Consider the following 20,743-nt stretch of genomic DNA (forward strand, 5'->3'; position numbering starts at 1 on the left):
CACAAATAAGCCACAGCTTCCAATGTACTAAGCTACTTCATTAATTAATGGGTTACTTTACTATTTTCACAGCTGGAAGCCAATAATCTCATGGGCACTTCCTGTATATGCCAAATAAAATAATGTGTCAATACTATAATGATGATTTACAGAAAGTGAGCTGAACTAACTTAAAATGCTCTCATTATACCTTCATGACAAATTGATCATATTTAGTTCATGTTAGTTCATAGTGCATTAACTAATGTCAACATATACAACTTTTGATTTTTAAAATGTATAACTATATTTTAAAATTAACATTAACTTTATAGTGGTTCCACCTTATTTTAGGTGTCTATAACTTATTATGTAAATATGTGTTGTTGCATTGTACTTACATTTAGAGTACCTGCATTTAATTACACCTGTAGTTACACTGTTAACCTTACCCCTAATCCTAAACCTAACCCTACCCCAACCCTGAACCTAAACCCTAACCCTTACCCCAACCCTAAACCTACCTGTACCTAAACCTCAGTAGCAGCAAATGTGAATCTTGTGAGAATTTTGCAGAACAACATGTAGTTACTCAATAAGTTCATTGCATTGTATGTATTTTAATGTTAGCGCATAGTAGTTAAAGACATTTATTATTAGGTGGGACCAGTGCTGTTAACTGATGTTAAATGGAACCTTGTTGTAAAGTGTTACCAAAATGTTCAATAGCATCTCATTTAGCTGAAAAAATAAGTAAATGAAATAACTGCAGGACTAATTGCAGAGCTCTAATCACATATGTATATAAAATCTAAATGATGTTTCTTGAAATAGGGCTATGTAAACTTAAATGTGGATACAGTATAACCCCTAAATAACTCAGTGAGAATTTGACTGTAAAATAATATGTAATGCTGATCAAATCATTCTTTATTGAAGTTTAGTACATTTTGACATAGTTGGTAAACATTAAATGCTTAATAATTTCATTTTGGACCTTAGTAGATGAGCTAATCTGTTTAGCAAGCAAATAGGATTGAGCTATGGAGTTACATCTGTCTTTATCTTCAATAATACAAATATTTAATCTATTTGTCTAATGAATTTGCAGCTATTGTGTGTAAATGATGAGGCATGATGTCATCAGAAAGTTCAGGAACATCGTAGGACACTAACCTCCTTGTTCTGACACAGCACCCGAATGCCATTAATCGATTTGTGTTAATTATGTACAAGAGGTCTACTACTAACATCCAGTAACAACTACATTCACACAGATCAGATGTCCACCACATTAAACAGGTTTCTTTGTGGCGGCAGCAGGTCAACCTCATTCAGGTTCACAAGGTACACAGTAAACGCAAAAAGTTCAGCTATTAAAAGTATTGATTTAATTAATGAAATTATTAATCAATACTGTTATATGTTATAATCAATTAATGCTATCTGCATTCTTGATGTTTCAGCAGAATCAGGCCTTCAGAGCATTCAGAGCAGTAGCTTCAATTAACTATGGCTCCCTAAATGAACAAATAAACAAAATCTCCAATGTCCACTATAAATAGTTAATGAAGTGTGCCCATAAATTATGAATGCCCATTTGCAATGTCAGTGAAACTTATGTGCCGATTCTCTAATAAATAATCGTCAAGATTTTGTGTAACTGAAACCAGGATACCATAACATTCTTAGAATTGTAAGACATCTGCTCCATCTTAAGAGGAGACACTCAAAGGATATTTTTCAATGTTGTAATAATCTTCTAGTGGGTCTGAAACAAATGCCCTTACATAAATGGTACACGGATTTGAGAATACAGTACAGTACAGTGCATGAATATATTGTGGGCCTCCTAACATGCTGATCAGGATCAAGTTTTTATGAATTTGAGAACAGGTAAACAATTAAATGCAGAGGATATTATGATGGGCTATCTACTACAGACAATTTCATTTCATGGCGTTGGGTAAATGATGCATTTTTTATGGCAGGGAATTCGAAGAAATGTCATATAGAAGGCAGGGAAACTTCGATTTATTTAATAAAAAATGGGGCAGCTATTTGGCATTTTTGGAAGGCTCTCGGGGAGGGGAAGTGGAGAGAGATGTGTAGTTTTAAATGTGTGGTTTTTTTATTTTTATACATATATATATATATATATATATATATATATATATATATATATATATATATATATATATATATATATATATGTTTTGTTTTGTTTTTTTGTTTGTTTTTTGTATTGTGTGTATTCTCAAATTTCACCACAGGGATATTTGTTAAGGGTCAGGTTGGGGTTGGGGGTTGGGGATTGGGAGGGGGAAAGGTAATAATGGGGGTATATATTATGAAACAGAAAAGCAAACATATATACACCGAATGGGGGTTCGGTGTATATATGTTTGCTTTTTTGTTTCATTTGTCTGAATCAATAAAAAGTGTTCATCGGAAAAAAATGATGCATTATGTAGCTTCTTATCCTTTCTTATTAGGGCTTGGGCCATATACTGAAACAGAAACTTTCTATCTTAAGGGAGTTAGTTCTCCCAAAAATGAAATTTCTGTCATCATTACCTCACACTCGTAGCACCAGAATGGTGACTGAGGCTAACAGACTGCATAACATCTCCTTTTGTGTTCTGTGGAAGAAGGAAAGTCAAATAGGTTTAGAATCAAACTTGAGGGTGAGTAAATGATGACAGAATTGTCATTTTTGCATGAAGTATCCCTTTAAGACCAAGGTTAAGTTTTGACAATAAGATTCTAGAGTTACAGTACGATGTTTCTGTAATACATCCCCAGAATGCTATGTAGAATGCATGGAGGGTGCAAGTGTTCTGTTGGTGAGAGAATGTGAGAGCCTGACTCTCAGAAAAACATGCATAATATTCAAACAAATTCTCATTTATGTATCCCTCATTTTAATATCTAAAAGCTACATTTGGCAAATCAATCGAGCAAACATTTTTAAAACTGTCTAAGGCAATAAATATATAAAACATGCATCAAAGTATGAAACAAATGACACAAATCAAGAAATAGTTTGGCCCTAGATTGGCCTATGTGTAACAAGAGCAGTCATTTCTCTTTCACAGAGATAAGAGTTCAATCAATCTAAAGTTACATAGCCACTGAGCCCTTGAGCCTCATTGAGACATGCAAGACAAGCAGGGCAGTGTGGACCTGGGCATAGGATTTGTATTGTATCACATTATCAGCAAGAAACAAAAATGGTCATATATATGCCTAATTTTTTGCATCCAACAAACAGTACAAACAGCAGGAGGCTCTAATATTTACATCTCCTGCTGTAGCCCTACACTTAGACAACTGTCTAAAGAAAATCTGAAAGGAAATTGCATGGGAAAGCTATGGTATTTATCTTCGGTTTGAGTGAGAGTTTCTCTGTGGTTGCTGTGGGTGTCCTGGAAGATGTCCAGATAATGTGTGGCCCCGGGATTCATGCGGTCTGGTATTTGGGTGGGTAGAGGAGATGCCTTGAGCATGCGGACCCTGTGATGGGTGAATAAAGCGACCATTCTGTCCAGCCTGTCTATGATGCCCTGTTTCATTTAAGCTACTGTTCTCTTCATTCATTCCTGAGAAGGGGGATTTGTAGAAAAAAGACAGAGACAGAGGGAATAAACAAATTCCGATAATAAGCTAGCAGGGACAGACTGTTGTTAGCAGACTTAATCAGTGTCTCGGAATTAGTTTGATAGATATTTAAAGGGATGTTTTTATTAGTCTGTAGCCACTTGTTGTCCAAACAGCATATTAACTCTTAAAAAATTATGTAAGGTTTTCCTGCATTTGTTCCAAGTCACTGTCTAGTGTCCTGATTGATAGAAGCTGTGACCCGTTCTCTATGCTCTCACCCAAATCAGAGGTAGTGTTGCTGCGTTGTTCTCCTGCATTCCTTGCCTGCTCCAAATCACTGGCTGCCTTCAAGGCTGCAAGTTTATTCTTCTTCTTGTTTTCTTCATTTTGCTGTAAATACAATATTATATCATTTAGAAAACATTATAAATGAACCATATATTGTAAAACTTTAATAAATTAAGTTTAAATACATATTTTTGTAAAGTGAATACATGTGAAATAAAAACATAGAACCTTTAACACACTTTTTATATTTTAAAACATTATTTAGAGTTGTTTTTAAGCCAAGGTTGCTGCTTCCATCTTGTGGAGTGTTTACATTATGTAATTTGCTCATAGACTCCTTTGAGGATAGTTCACCCAATTTACTCGCCCTCATGTTATTCCAAACCCATGTGACTTAATTTCTTCTTTAAAACACAAAAGGAGATGTAAGGCAGCGTGTTAGCCTCAGTCACCATTCGTTTTCACTGTATGGAAAAAGATATAATGAAAGTGAATGGGGACCGAGGCTAACATTCTGCCTAACATCTCCTTTTGTGTTCCAGGGAAGAAAGTCATACAAATCTGAAACAAGATGAGGGTTAGAAAATAATGACAGAAGTTCCATTTTTGGGCTAACTGTTCTTTTAACGTTTGACATTTTTAATACCCAACTTACTGTTTGAAGTTTCTTTTTCAGCTCCATGTTTACCCGTTTGTATGTTTTAGAAGTGGACTGCAGATAATATATTGCAAGACTAAAATTATAGAAAAAGATTTGTCAGAACATTCATGCATATTCATAAATAGAAAACTCATGTGGACGCACTAAAACACACTTACACTAAGAGCAGAAGGAAAGACAGGACCAGTCCGGGGTTCGAGGCATAACTGAACACTTTCCCGAACCATGGAGGAAAGTCTGACTCCAGAGTTTCCTGAATCACATCAAACATTCGGGTTTTCCCACTGCAGGAATAGTAAAATATAAGTAAATGATGTATGTAAATGTTTTATTGCTTTATTTATTTCTACATTTTATCATTGTTAAACTTTCTGGGGAAGAGTAAAGGATGCGAGAATTTTTTTTCTACTTGCTCTCTGCTGACGTCTAGTGGTAAAATAAACCATTACATGACTTGCCGTGGCACCTTGGCAATCCCTTCAATTACTGTATCTTTTCACACGCTTGTTAATAAGCTTTTTTGTGTGATAGAAATACAGGTACCAGGTCCAACTACTCTCAAGTTAGTTATCTGATTCTTTTCCTCCAATATGTTCCATTAGAACCTCCTACAGAGTGATGTGCTTTAACCACTTTGCATCCTCTGAAATTTTATTTAATGCTACATTAAAGGGATACTTCACCCAGAAATGAAAATTCTCTCATCATTTACTTATCCTCATGCCATGCCAGATGTGTATGACTTTCTTTCTTCTGCTGAACACAAACGAAGATTTTTAGAAGCACATCTCGGCTCTGTAGGTCCATACAGTGCAAGTGAATGGTGACCAGACCTTTTAAGCTCCAACAATTACATAAAGGCAGCATAAAATCAATCCATACAGAAGAAAGAAAGTCATACACATCTGGGATGGCATGAGGGTGAGTAAATGATGAGAGAATTTAAATTTTTGCGTGAACTATCCCTTTAAATTACTTAGTTCTGGATATCATTTCAGATTGTTATTACGCTAGACAAGATCCCTAATCCCCATGCTTCTCCCTAATTCAGACACTTTCTCTCAGAACCTGAAGGGTCCGCAGTCAAATGAGGGGGGGATGGAGACAATGGTGTATATCGCAGGCAGGGTAGAAAGGAAGAGGATGACCAACAGCATGGCCATGTAGAAGTTATTGGAGCCTGAAGCTTTGAAGACCCGTTCTTGGGGCACATTACAGCACATCACCGCCCAGCACTGCAGGTACATGGACACATGCAGCCGTAGCAGATTTAATGCTGGAAGGCATGGAGCATAGAACGCCCCCATCCTAAAACAAACACACACGCATTGACAAAGATATGGTGAAATATGAATGGTAAAGCCTACCTACTGTACTTTATTCTGAAAGGGAGACAACATGCCTTCTAATATGAAAACCGTCTTACCAGATCATCCCCTGGTTAAAGATCAGCCCCAGAACATTCCCACTGACGTCAAACTCTGAATAGGATGGCTAATCAAGAAAGCACACTACAGTTAGGAATGAGAGGGAATCCCTGCTACTAATGTCTGTATGCATTGTAGATACTCACAAAGCCATACTCCAGATCCCAACACCAACAATTGTTCAGGAAACGCACCAGTACAGCACGGAAAAAATCCCCAATCAGCAGAGTAATGTAAGTTGTCATTGTATCAGAAATGATGAGACGCACAAACTCCTGTAGACATGGAGGTATATGAGTTTAACTGTTATCAAATCTCTAATGATTTGAAGCAATGCAACACTCAGGATTTTTGCTGCTTTTTAAATGTACATAATTAAAATGAACTAAAGTTATATAATTCTAGAACATTTTGTCACAACTTGATTTCATTGCGTTCTATCTATTTACATTTGTAAGATGGAAGTTTTCTTAATCCATTTGAGTTAGGACTACATGAATACTTGTGTGGTGTTAATGTAGCATTGATGAAACTGGCAGGGGATTTCAATTTCCCAGCATGCTTTGCATGGAACTCGATAGCCAGAGTAAATGTTAAAATTAAGTGTTATTTTATGTGTTGTTGTGCAAGATGAATATAAAGGGGGATACTTGTTAGTGTTTAATGTTTTGTTCAGTTAAGATTTAGAAGAGTTTCTATTACGTTGGAGTTTTGAGGGTTACCATTACGGTGAAGAGTGGAGCTTGAGAGAATCAATGAGGACAGGTACATGTCACACATGATATTGATTGCTTGCTTCATTGAGTAATTACTGTGCTAACCATAGCATGGTATCTGCATTGCATTACACTCTATAGTGCTTCCAACCAGCATATATTTAGCATGCTAACATTGTTTTTCACAAGTTAATACATAAAGAAATGAAAGGGATTTATTTGAGTTACATTGACATGTCTATTTTTGTTGGGTTTACCCAATTCAACTAGGTTCTTTCTACACAAAGTGTTTGTATTGAAATTACATAGTAATTTTAAGTTAAGAAATCTCATTTCAAACATGTGAAACCACTGTCCATGACTGAAGTTCAGCAAAAGAGCTATTTTTTGGTGTGCTTCATAATATATCTATGCACATGACATTCATACTCTTTAGTATTCATATACAATAATGAGACAAAGACCTAGTTTTAATTTGAGCCTGTACATTTTATTAATAGTCACTCTACCCGCACCATAGAGTAGCTTAAAGTGGCTGTCAGTAATTATTTCAATACATTCTTATTACACATCTTAATGTGCAAAGGCTATTATTAAGCCATTGTAGGTTGATTTTCTGTAAGTGTAAACACTGTGGCACTATCAAATTACTCTGTTTGAGTGACCCAACATTGCATCATTGGCTAAACAAATGATGTCAATTTGGAGCAAGACTACCTGTTTGTCCATACAATGAAAGACAGGGGGAGTGTTTGAGAAAACTGTTTGGAAACAGTTGTTTTTGCAATTCTGTCTGGTGCTACTAATGATGCAGAAATTAAATAACACTACAGCTTTAACACAAAGCATACCATTTTTTCTTCAAGCATGCCAGCCTGTGTAGGTGGGCTCCCCCTGTTGTATTTGGTTCCTTCCATGGTTTCTTCCTTATCTTTCCTAAACATCTTAGGAGGTCTTTCCTTGCTGCCAATGCTTTTGGCTTGCTTACTAGCCTGGGTTTATTAGGGACTATTATTTTCTTTGTAAAGCTGCTTTGGAAGGATTTGTATTGTTAAAAGCTTTATACAAATAAATTGAAATAGTAATTAACCAAACATCCTCTGTACCTGTCCCACCATTGTCTCCCAACAAGGCCCTCTGGGAACATCAGCAGGGTGCACTGTGATTGGAGAAGCAGTTGAGTTGTCTGGTAAAGTCCCATTGTAAAGATTAGCCTGCCAGATTGTCATATTCCTCTTCACAATCTCTTCCTCTGCCCTCTTCAAAACACAATATGCAACACAGTGATGTCAGAATTAGTAGGAGAAATTACCTTAATTTATTTGGTACAGATTAGATGGCCCAAGGGAAGCTTTTGACAAAGCTGCTGTAGAATGATAGAAATCATTACACTCTGTACTTCACAAAGACTGAAGAAGGAATTGTGAGCACTTTAGTTTTGTGTTAAATGATAGCTGTACCTTTAGTTGGATGGCATCCATGAGAGCGATGATGAATGTATAGAGGTTCCCCAGGAAGAGGGCAAAGATGCGGCCCAGCTGCCACTGAAGGGCAATGCGTGGATGATAGTTCTCTAAAGTGCTTATTACATCGAACAGCATCGGACAGAACATTCCTAACAGTGACATCACCATGTTCACCTGCAGATATGTACACACATAAAAACAGGGTTCCTACAGTTCCTACAGGAATTTTAAAATGGTGATTTCCAGCTCAGGAAAATTCATGGAAATATAAATGTACATTTATTAAATATAAAATTTAAATCTAAAGTAATATATACTGTATATACTTAAGCATAAAGTAAATATCTATGTTTTGTTATACTCAGATCTCTCTCTCTCTCTCTCTCTCTCTATATATATACTTTGTTTAGATTATATATATTATTTTAGATTTAGATATTTATATTTAAGATTTATATTTAATCGACTAGAAATTGAATCAAATATAATACAAAGTACTAGTGTAAAATGAATAGAGGCCTTTAAAACAGAAAAAGATGCAATCCTTATCCAGTAATTACAAACAACTGGAAAAGTCATGTAAATTAATTGGTTAAAAGGTGACCCTACATAAAACATGGAGTGGCTTATGTAAATTCTGTTTCACTGATTAAAAGATACATTGAAGAAATAACAACTTCATTACCACTGTTACATAACTTCTAACCTCATTCCTCTCCCACCATCCGTAGTTCTCCAGTCCCTGCAGAGCAAATTTCTGAGACCTGCGCACCACAAAGTAGATCAAGTACCCGCTCCCCGCCAGACAGCACAGCACCAGGAAGTTGGCCAGCACTCTAAGGAATCTTGTCAGGTGAATGTTGTCATCTTTTCTGCTCTCTTGCTCCTCCACAATGGCCTCCTGTTAAAGTGCTGAATTTATAATAAGGCTAGGAGAGGCTAGATTGAAGCCACTGTCAGAGAAAAACACACCTTGAAGCTTGTGGTGATGGAAGCAAACTTGTTGTCTGCTGTCTCAGGATTTCCAATGAGGTAGTCCCAGCTAGTAAACGTCTTCCAGCTGAAATTAAAACTGGTGTCGTCTCCGCCACCTTCTTCATTGGCATTGCGTGCCATACTGTTGGGTATCAGTGAGGAAACCAACTCAGAAATGGTTTGTTCTCATGGACACACTCAGTAGAGGAGACTAGGGCTAGTTTCACACAGGGTAGTTGTCACAAGGGCTGTATCTCAGTAACGATAATTGGAGTCAAAATTCTAATTGTGCAAATGTGTCTTGTAGAGGCTTTGTATGTAAGTTTAGCATTTAGCAGATGTTTTTATCTAAAGTCACTTCCAAGTGAGGAGCATAACATGCAATTTGTCATACAAATGTCAACAATATTTGAAAATGTTTCATGAATCATTTCGTGCATCACAATTGTTTAAAAAAATTTGAAAAGCCTATAATAGACAGTAGATTTAAAAAGAGGTGAAGATGTTGTTTTGATTGGTCGATGGGAAAACGTGTGTCTCCCAATGTTCACATGAAACCTACCCCACTGGCTTAATGGCAGGTTCCATTGTGACAACTTACCCCATAAAGTGAGACAACATGTCCCACTGTTGGGGCATGTTGTCACAAAAGGTCACTGTGTGTTCAATGAACTGTATCTTTTTCCTGGACATAAACAGTGAAAATATTTAAAGGAATATTCCGGGTTCAGTTCACATTAAGCACAATCGATAGCATTTGTGGCATAATGTTGATTACCACAAAAATTAATTTCACTTGTCCCTTATTTTCTTTAAAAAAAAAAGGCAAAATTGAAATTACAGTGAGGCATTTACAATGGGAGTCAATGGGGCCAATTTTTGCAGGGTTTAAAGGCAGAAATGTTAAGCTTATAATTTTATAAAAGCACTTACATTCATTCTTCTGATAAAACTTGTGTATTATTTGAGCTATAAAGTTGTTTAAATCATAATTTTTTATGTAGTTTTAGGGTTTAAGGGCTTACAGCATTACATCATCATAGCAACAAAGTTGTACAATTGGTTATAACTTTACACAGAAAAGGTAAGTAAGTGACTTTATCACATTAAAATCATGTTATAACGCATATTGTTAACGTCTTGTGGCTATACTTTTGAAACAGTGAGTAATTTAACATTTACAGATTGGCCCCATTCACTTCCATTGCAAGTGCCTCACTGTAACCCAGATTTTTGCTTTTGTTAAATAAAAGGAGGGACGAGTTGAAATTCATTTCTGTGGTAGTCAACATTATGCCACAAATGCTGTCGACTAAGCTTAACTTGTATTGAACCTGGAATATTCCTTTAATTGCTTTTTTGTATCCAAGACTTTAAGGTGTATGGCTATGCAGAAATTGACAGTCAAAAATAAGCCTACTCTGAAAAATATTCTCTGGAGTAATAAAGTGTGATAACCAGCCCTAGTCTCCCCTATATATTAATGTTTATGATATGGACATGAAGACTATTAAGGCTAAACATGTCACTATACAATAGACTGTCATTACTCACGTCCTGATTACCACCATGTAGCTATAAGCCACTGTGCCCACCCCAACCAGAAAATATGACAGGGGCATGCGAAACTTGAGCCACCCAATTGCCCGTTGGTTGTTGTAATAGCCATAGAAGAGTACAGAGTACTTTGCATAGCCCTGGGGGGGAAAAAAACATTGTCTTAACTAATGATGTACCGATGTAATCAATGATGTACTGTATATAAGATAAATACTATATGTTTGCTCATATATAGAGGCTTCACCCCAAAGTCCCATAAGACTGCAAAATTCATGGCACTGGCCTCTTCCTCTCTGGGCACTGTCTTCCTGGCTATACTGCCATATGGTTTCCCCATCAGAGCCTGGAAAGTGAGAAAGAAAGCAAAATGATTCTTGTATCTCATTGTTTGTCTTGAAGAAAAATAAGATCATGATAAAGGGAAAATGTTACATGTGGTATTGCATTATTAATGTTGGATGTTATTTAAAACTTTGCTGGATCCAATATATTTTTCACCTCTGGAACCATCACTAGCCCAAACGTCAGTCCAAATAGAATCATATTGATGCCGTACATCCACCTCAAAAATATGAAGTAGGATGCAACTGATGAGCCAAAATGACCTATAAAAGGACATAAAAAAGGAGTTAGAATAAAACTAGGAGAAAGAAGGAAGATCAAAATGAGAGAGGTCACACTTTCTATTTCCTTTATCTTCATCTCCCACGGGATGCAGGCAGTCTTGAAGTTCTCAAAGTCACGCTGAAACTTCATCCATTTCTGACAATCAGAGCAATAAAGAAAAATGATGGCCTCTCTGAAGCTGCAGAGGGAGCTATTCAGCTCCATCACTTTCATAATGACTCCCACCTTCATCATCATGACCTTGTAGGCGTAGAGTTTCCTGCCTTTGCCCTTCCCCAGAGCACCTTCATATTTCTCCACAAACTCTTGTGATTCTCTAAGACAAAACAAAACTTTGTAATACTGCCATTTTGAAGGCTGAGGTGTATGTGCAAAAACATCAGTGACTGAACATACTTGAGAATAACTAGTTTTTTCCTCATTGGCCAGGGCTTTCCTTTCAGAGTGGCGATGAGCTTTTTTTTGTCGTCTACTGCTTCTTTTAACTTTTCCAGCTCTTCTGGAGTCAGACACCCCAAAACTCCTACTATCTCCTTGTCCTTATCATCCTTTGACTCTGAATCAGAGTCTGATTCAGACTCTGATTTAGACTCAGACTCTGAGCTGGGGATAAAATGGATGCAAATCAGTGTCAGAAATTTACTTTACTGGATTCGACAATTTACACAAATTGTAGACCAATTTCTAAATTGCCATTTCTCTCAAAAGTTTTGAAGAAAGTTGTTCACCTTCAACTGCAGACGTTTTTGGTTAAGAATGCTCTTTTTGAGGTCATTCAGTCTGGGTTTAGAGTGCACCACAGCACAGAATCTGCACTTTTAAAAGTTCTTAACAATATTTTGATAACTGTGGACTCTGCATTTAGACCTTAGTGCAGCATTCGATACCATTGATCATGGTATCATCATAGCCTGACATGAACAGTCTGTAGGGATCCAAGGAACATGTTGTAAACTGGTCCAATTTGAGCAATAGAAGCTTTTCAGTTACTCTTGGTGAATTTTCATCTTCCACTACCTTTCTTAACTGTGGGATCCCCCAAGGCTCTATTCTTGGACCTATTCTGTTTTCATTATACATGCTTCCCATTGGGTCTATTTTTAACAAGCATGGAGTGTATTTTCATTTTTTACGCAGATGATACTTAAATCTATCTGCAATTGAAAAATAAAAATAATGCAATAGATCCTCTTCTGGCTTGCCTGGAGGAATAAAAAACTTGGATGTCTTTAAATTTTTTACTTTTAAATGAAAGTAAAACTGAGATTGTTGTGTTTGGGATGGACTACACTCTTGAAATTGAATACATAGACTATCATTTAATTGTAGCTAGACTCTTGACAGGTACTCGCTAGACTCTTGACAGGTACTCACAAACGAGACTGCATCACTCCAATATTAGCCTCTCTTTATTGCCTGCCGGTCCGTTATAGAATTCATTTTAAGGTTTTACAGTTTGTTTTTCAATCATTAAATGAGCGTCGTCCTATCTTTCCGACATCTTGCACATACATAAGCCACCTAGATCTCTTAAGACTTAAGATTAAAGGATTTTAACTGTCCCAAGGTCCAGACTTAAGCAGAGGGGTGACTGCTCCTTCGCAGTAGTGGCTGCGGTAGAGATCTGGAATAGTTTTCCGCTGCATATTAGAACAGCTCCAACATTGTTATCTTTTAAACCTAGATTAAAAACCCATCTTTTCACCCAGGCTTTTAGCTAAACCATGGGTTTGTTTGTCCCCCTGTGTATTTTGTTGATTTATGTATTAGTATTTATGCTTGTTAATACTTTCTATGTCTTTTTATCTGTTTATTAGTGTACAGCACATTGGTCAACTGTCCATTGTTTTTAATTCTACTTTATGAATAAATTGCCTTGCCTTGCCTTATTATTGCACTGTAAACCCTAATAAGTTAGCAGAACTAAAAACGTTTGAACTCCCAATGTTAAGTTTATAGAACTTTCAGATTTTAATTGTGTACTACACATGCATGTGAGTTACTCTTAACTTAACTCTTAAGAAAAAAAATGAGGAATTCATTACAGAGGCAACTAAAGCTAGTAAAAACATACGTAGTCTCAGGCTTCTTTCTATTCTTTTTCTTTTCCTTCTCCTTCAAGGGCACATCATGACAATCCTTCTGTTTTGACTTCCTATTATTTTCATTCTCATCCTCCTTTTTAACACGTTTCTTTGTCTTTTTCTTCACTTCCTTCTCCGTCTCATCCACCTGTTTTAGTGTCTTGGTTCTTTCATTTTTAATGTTCTTTTTCTCTTTGCTGCATTCTTCCTCAACCTCCTCAACATCTTCATCCTTTCTTCTGTGCCGTTTTCCATGTTTCTTACTCTCTTTTCTCTCTTTCACAGTTTTTTTGTGTTTTTCATGCTTCTCAGTTCTTCTATTGGCTGACCTCGTTTCAGAAGCTCTCCTCCTGCTGACCTTGCCATTCTTCTCTCTCCTCCTTTTGCCCTCTCGTGTCATCTGCTTCTTCTTCTCTCCCTCTGAATTGTCCTCCACCTCCACATAGTAAAGGCTGAACTCATTGTTTTTCCCTACAAAAATGCTTATATATGAGTTGTTGACATGTCAAGCATTGTTCTGCAGTGTGAAATACTTCTAAAACTACTTTAAAATATACAATATTTATATACATATAAAAAACATACAATATGACTTATAATTTTCTAACATACTGTATTATTATGGACATGGAATATTTGTACTTAAAAAAATAAATTTTTCACATGCATGACAATCTACAAAAGCTAAAAGGTGATTCAAAATAAAATTTTGACCAGTTACAGCACCTTACAAATATCACATTTATATATTATCTTATTTTATAATGTAATATAAAATAAGTATATATATTTTCCCTTATACATACATGTAAATTGTAACCTAAAATGTTTATATTAAAGTAAATTAGGTTCATATCCATGTTATTCGTCAGCTACCCTTTTTACCATTTAAATACCAGTTGGCAAAACATTACAACCTACCTTCATCCACCTCAATGCTAACTGTAAGGGCAAACAAAACCAAAATAGTCATAAAAGGGTCACATAATACATTGTGAAGTCCTGAAAGGTCAGACATAAAAGGTTCCCAGCAGCTGTTTAGCATCCACAGTGTAACCAGACCGGTGCTGACCGGGTCATGACATGCTTAGTTGTGTTGTACAATAGACACAATGGTGCTTTTCATCTTTAGTGTCAGTGCAAACTGTCCTCTAACAGGGGTCAAAGGGTAAAACAGTTTAAGTATTGGTCAAAGCACATACACACTCAAACAAAGTTTAATTTATATTTGCTGCATGACCACCTTGGCATTGAACACAGCTGAAATATATGATTAGGTCATTATTGTTTTTTTTATTATTATTGTTTAGAAAATCTAAATTCCCATTTAGGCATATGGCATAAATTCCCTTTCAAGTGAATAACCAATTCAAATTATTTTATCAAAATCACACAATCATTACCAGATTTATAAATATAGAGGCAGATAGAAAAGTACAATGTGGCTAAGCTTCTTTTACTTACAAACAAGGTATAATAATAATAATGATAATATTAATAATAACTACAAATTTATTATTAATTCAACTGACGCTGAAGAAGATACAATAATAAATGCATCAAAGTAACGAAAGATGCAAAAAACATTTAAGAAATAAATCCACAGATAGAAAGCAATAATCATCACATTTACCGTCACTTTCAGAGGCGATGAGTTTCTGTCGTGGCATCCTCCTACCAAGTGGCCTTAACTCTGTGCAGTGTGTGTGTGTGTGTGTGTGTATGTGTGTGTGTGTGTGTGTGTGTGTGTGTGTGTGTGTGTGTGTGTGTGTGTGTGTGTGTTTGATGATGCAGCAGTGGACCATGCCCTGGCTGAACAGAGGCTGACAGGTGATGAGTACCGTGCATGAAGAGTTCACTTTTTACTACCATTCAGCAACCTCAACCAGGAACAATAACCAGTCGAAACTCTAGAGCCTCTCAATTTCACCCCTTTCAATTATTCAACAGAGATTTATGATTTATGGGGTTACACGGTACCAAGCCAAAATAGAGGATGATGGTCTAATGACTGGCTATAGAAAGCGTAAAGGAGAGAATAGGAGATTAGTGCCGCAGGGTAACCAGGGTCAGTGTGTGCTGCACTTTCACTTCTAGTGCAAAAGTCACCCAAGCACCTTTCCAGGAAATGGTGCAATCATCATAAAATCAGAGCAAAGGAGATATTAGATATGCTGAGAGCATAAAACATGGACGTTTTGAAAGGATTTAACATGGAAAGACAAAAACAAAGAACATGCCAGTACTGTACATCTCAGATCATTTTGATACCTTACAGTATATCTGGCACATTCAGAGGCAAAGCTGCCATACTATAAAGACTAAAAACAGAAAGTCTGGAAGTGTCTCGGGAGAAATTAATGAAAAAAGATAGATATAAAAATCAATGAGATTTTTATATATATGCCTGAGGTGTCCTGTGGGGATGTGCTCTACAGAACAGAAGAGAAGAGAAATGGGTTAGATATTAGAGGTGTGGGAAATGAGTACATTCAGGTCTACAAATAGATATTAACATGCTGCCATTTACTGTATAGGCAAATTAATCTAATCTCATCAAGAATGCCTATCTTCACTTTTATGCATAAATATATAATGTTCTAGGTAATGTTCTACGAGACATTAAAAAACAATAACATTAAGATGAACATAAAAATATAAGATATATTTTTAAGGCACTCAATCGATTACAGTTTTTTACTGAATTAATTACATGACTGACCAGTGAATTTTAACTTTTGCATTTACACATTTAGACATTTGCTGTATGAAAGACACAGCGTAAACACATTTGCCCTGTGAAAAAGTGCGGGGGACGAACTTTGGTTTTATTGAAAGTGAGGGGAACATGTCGCCCATATCCCCTGCGTATTCTACGCCCATGCCTGAGATGTTATTAACATCATGTTACTAAGACAAGGAGGTGGTGTTAGCCTATTGATTAAGGCTTTTGGACACTAAAACTGATCCCTACTTGGGATCAACCTGTAAATAGAAGAGTTTAAGAGAGAACTGTCGATGAGATCATCATTCCGGGCTTAAAATAGGCATTTAACTTCAAGCTCCTCCAGAGATTTCTCCAATTGCTCTTTGCGATCAATGTAAGAGAAATGTTCTTCCACTTTCAATTCCTCCAATTATTAGTCTAAGTTATTAGATACATAGATCTAGCAGATAAAACCACTGAAGTTTTTAATAGACAATTGCAAAACATTTAAATTAAAGTTGAATCATCTTACTCACCTGAGGAGGAAATATGTAAATAGCTTTTAATTCAAAACATCATGCTGTGTAATTTAGGAGCTACATTTTTAAGGGTATGATTATTGACCTGTTTGACTTCATAGGATAGCTAACAAAGAAGTGATGTACCTCCAGAGCACTGAAAGTGAATTCAAAAGTCCTGTTCATCACTTTTGGAGCCCCAGGGAATTCCCTCATTGCAACCAAGTGTCCTTGCGCATCCTGACCACCTGATGTCACCAAAGAGCAACTTTTGAGGCTGTTCTGCTAAAATGATTAAGTAGTCCAATTCAGATGATGTCAGGCTACATTGAATTTAAAATGTTTTAGCCATTTCTGTGGTCATCTCTCCTTACAGCACATTTCGCAGTGTGCATGGAAGATTGTCTCAATGCCTGTGTGTTGTCCCATGGGCTTGAGAGTCTATCTCTGTATTTCCACAGTGGTGTGCCGGCCTACAGAGAGCGAGATTGTTTTCAGCGGCTAAGTTTAGCAGCACCATTTGGGGATTCCATCTTCTGAGAACTGAGATGGAACGTAACTGTATTCTAAGCATGTCTCCTTTCCCTCCCTCATTCTCTCACACACTGGCACACCTCTGTTCAGCTGGAAGGACAAAATTAACCGGAAAAGTTCAGTTTTAGCTCCTCATTACTATTGGTATCGTATACATCAGGCCTACAGTTCATTGAAAAATAACAATTCTGCTACCATTTACTCACCACATGTCATTCCAAAACCAGTCAACTTTTTTCCATGGAATAGGGATGGGCGATACCACTTATTTTCTTTTCGATCCGATACCAAGTACTTTAGGCCAATACCGATACCTCTAATAAACTGAATTTTTACGAATTCTTTGGATGAAATTAGTAACTTAAATTATTACTTACATTTTTATATATATTTATAGGCCTAAGCAGAAAATCATTAGGCTGCTTTGTTTACCCTTTAAAAATTAGTTAGTATAAGCCACATATAAAACCTCAAAATTAACCATAGATATTATTATATGGTTACTATTACTAAAACCAAGTTACAATATGGATACTACAGTAATGCTGTAGTAAAACCATGGTTAATTGTATCAAAGCCTTGGTTACTGCCAAAAAGAAAAAAACATGGTTACTACAGTCGTGGTTACTACTCATGGCTAATACAATATTACTACAGTAAATGCATGTGTAGTTTTCATGAGGGTATCATTTATTAACGAGGATTACAGATCATTATCAATGTTTTAACAACTCTGAATTTAAATAAGCCTGTAAAAATGGTCAAACAAGCCCATTATAATACATCATGTTTAGGTTTGTCATTGACTAACTCTAAAAGCTAACTCCAGATGCTGTTTTTCTGTCATTACCTCAGGAAAGCACTGCTACCTCTTTAAACGAGCGCTATGACTGAAAGGGTGAGCACTGTCTGTGACTGCTGGTGTATTTTAGCTTTTCTGCACGTCAAGATGAGCAGAAGAAAAAAATAGTTCCGGTGCCATGCAACAATTCACTCATGTAATTCTTTTTTTCCACTTAGAAGCTTATGAGGTGCATCAATATTCATGTTATCTAAATAATAAAATCAGAATCGATATTTTTATGTGAGGATCGATATCCTTGATACCACATCAGTATCGAAAGTATCGATACTTTAGTATCGGTCCACCCATCCCTACCATGGAACACAAAAGGCACTGATCACTCTTTTCAACCGAACAGAATGAATGGAGGATTATCAACATCATGTTAACAGCACCAAAGCAGTAAAAGCAGCATTTCATTTTTTCAGAACTTTCAGTCCTTTATAACCAGTTCAAAGTAACTCTAACGCAATTAGTTCCAGGGAGATGAAGAATTACTATTTAACAGTAGAGGTGACTGAAACCTATGAGCTTTCAGGCTTTTGCAAAATATCTCTCAGTGAGTCACATTTGCAACATCTCATCTTTAATGCTGTCATCAGAGCTGCCCTCAGGTAATTGTGTGAGCTGATGACTGAGCTGTGAGTCACGTTCCATTACTCTGAAGAATCCTATAGTCAGGATATTTAATACACTCTGGGTGGATGAAAGTTGTATTTATAGAAGGGCTGGTGCCATATTACTCTCACGTTTTTATTCAGGCTGTATTCTCAGTACTGCCCGTGCTGGAAAAGTGGGACGGTTTGGCTGGAAGGTATTTTAGGATCATTCATTGCCATTTTGCACTCTTCTATCCAGTACTGTATGTTTGTTCTTTGCTCATAGTGGGGAAAAAACACATGTGACAGAGACATTTCAAAACGGATCTGTGATTAAATCTACATTAGTTTACTTGTCTAGACAAACTAGGATGAACTGAATAGAACTTTCTGGTGTTACATAATTCATGTTAGTCTACACTGTGATAAAGTATTATCTTCATCCATAGTTCTCCTGAATGAATTGTACTGTAATAAGCCATTCATTTCCTTTTGTTTTAGGCATATTTAACAAAAAATTTTTGATGTTACAGAATGTTTTGGGGTGTCTGGTAGAATTCAGAATTCAGGTAAAGGCAACACTTTATATATATATACATACAGGTATATATATATATATACAGTAGATATATATATATATATATATATATATATATATATATATATATATATATATATATATATACATACACATTATATATTTAAGCAATATCATACGAGCAAGAGTGCTGTATTGCCCTATATCAGATTTGGCCACAGGCATGAGGCCTCAGGCTGAGCCATGCTGATTTAGGGCCATACAGAACAATTGCAAGTGTGATATTGCTTATATACAACAGTTCAACAAACAAGTAAATAAAAAAAGAAATATTAGGAAAAACTAAGGACTGTCACAAAAAATGCAGTTGTGCATGGAACTACTTTCTTACACAATGGATCAGAATCTGTCGCTAGTTCAAAAGATGCGCACAAGCCTAAATGTCACTTTAGAACTAGTAACGATGGCTTGGGCTGTTTCTAACAAGTTACTGTAGAAACAAGAATATGTGTGTGTGTGTGTGTGTGTGTGTGTGCACGTGTGTGTGTGTGTGTGTGCGTGCGTATGCGTTTGAGAGAGGGAGAGAGAGAGAGAGAGAGAGAGAGAGAGAGAGAGAGAGAGAGATTGAGCATGTGCGATTACCTGCGTTTGTCGCGACTCTCAAGCAGAGATGCTGTAATGTGTTAGTCAGCTTGCTGAAGATAATGTAATTTTGGTCAAATGTATCCTACTTTCTCTGTGGAAAATTGCCATCCGAGCAGGGGTATTCGTTCCTATTTCGCGATTGCCAGTGCGCAAGAGTCATTCACTATAGAAACCGTTCTCTCTGCCACCATATTGAATCTTCTCCAATGTGGAAACTCTGGTAAAAGGTAAGTGCCTTGAGTTTGTGTAATAACTCGGTCTGTTGTGTGCTGTGATATGTCTTAATGCTGAAGCTGTAGTGTAGTAGAAATCCAAGCAATCATGGAGTGAGAGACAATGCCGATGACTTCAAAGAAACCGCTCGCTGACGCTGACTGACAAGCTCAACTCGCTCATAACAAAAAAAAAAAAAAAAGTCAAATACATCCTATTTTCTCTGTGTAAAAATAAACGTCTGAGCGGAGTCCACCTGAGTATTTTGCGGTAGCTGGCGCACAAGAGTCATTCACTATAGAAACCGTTCTCTCCTCCGCCATGTCAATTACATCTCTTCACAATGCAGAAACTTCGATATTAGCAAAGCGACTTGAGTATGTTTTTGATTTTTCCATTTGTTGTGTCTCTCAACTGTGATAAACCTTAATGCTGATGCTGTTAGTATTTCCCAGCTATATTGTTGTATTAGTAATCTGAGCGATCATGGAGTGAGAGACAATGGTAATGACTTCAAAGAAACCGCTCGCTGACTGACGTCCACCGACTCGACACACGTCAAACTTTACTGGCTCATAAGACATAAAAAAACATTTTTGTCTCCACCTGCTGGCTAAAATCTAATGTCACAGGAAAAAATTAAAAGACAGACACCTAGCTGTTTTACACATCTGCGCTGTGCTGCTCTCACACTTTGGTTTAGAACACCACGAACAGAAGCGGAGTGATACAAACAGTGAAGTGTCTGAGAGCTGATGG

The 20,743-nt window shown here is 36.6% G+C and overlaps 1 protein-coding gene across 1 annotated transcript; it reads right to left on the reverse strand.

The window, feature by feature from the left end:
• Positions 1-2,831: 2,831 nt before the first annotated feature.
• On the reverse strand, positions 2,832-15,258 carry tmc1 (transmembrane channel-like 1). The gene is given in 22 exon segments (XM_051669412.1): positions 2,832-3,479; positions 3,561-3,581; positions 3,861-3,972; positions 4,526-4,604; positions 4,690-4,815; positions 5,600-5,839; positions 5,958-6,025; positions 6,105-6,233; positions 7,781-7,933; positions 8,135-8,314; positions 8,847-9,041; positions 9,113-9,257; positions 10,670-10,812; positions 10,920-11,018; positions 11,174-11,280; positions 11,356-11,437; positions 11,528-11,618; positions 11,699-11,905; positions 13,377-13,857; positions 14,308-14,328; positions 15,020-15,212; positions 15,214-15,258. Coding segments are annotated over 22 exon segments (3,036 nt in total). The 3' UTR covers positions 2,832-3,360.
• Between the last annotated feature and the right edge of the window lie 5,485 nt (positions 15,259-20,743).

Source organism: Myxocyprinus asiaticus, chromosome 3 (assembly GCF_019703515.2).
Source record: "Myxocyprinus asiaticus isolate MX2 ecotype Aquarium Trade chromosome 3, UBuf_Myxa_2, whole genome shotgun sequence".
Taxonomy (NCBI): domain Eukaryota; kingdom Metazoa; phylum Chordata; class Actinopteri; order Cypriniformes; family Catostomidae; genus Myxocyprinus; species Myxocyprinus asiaticus.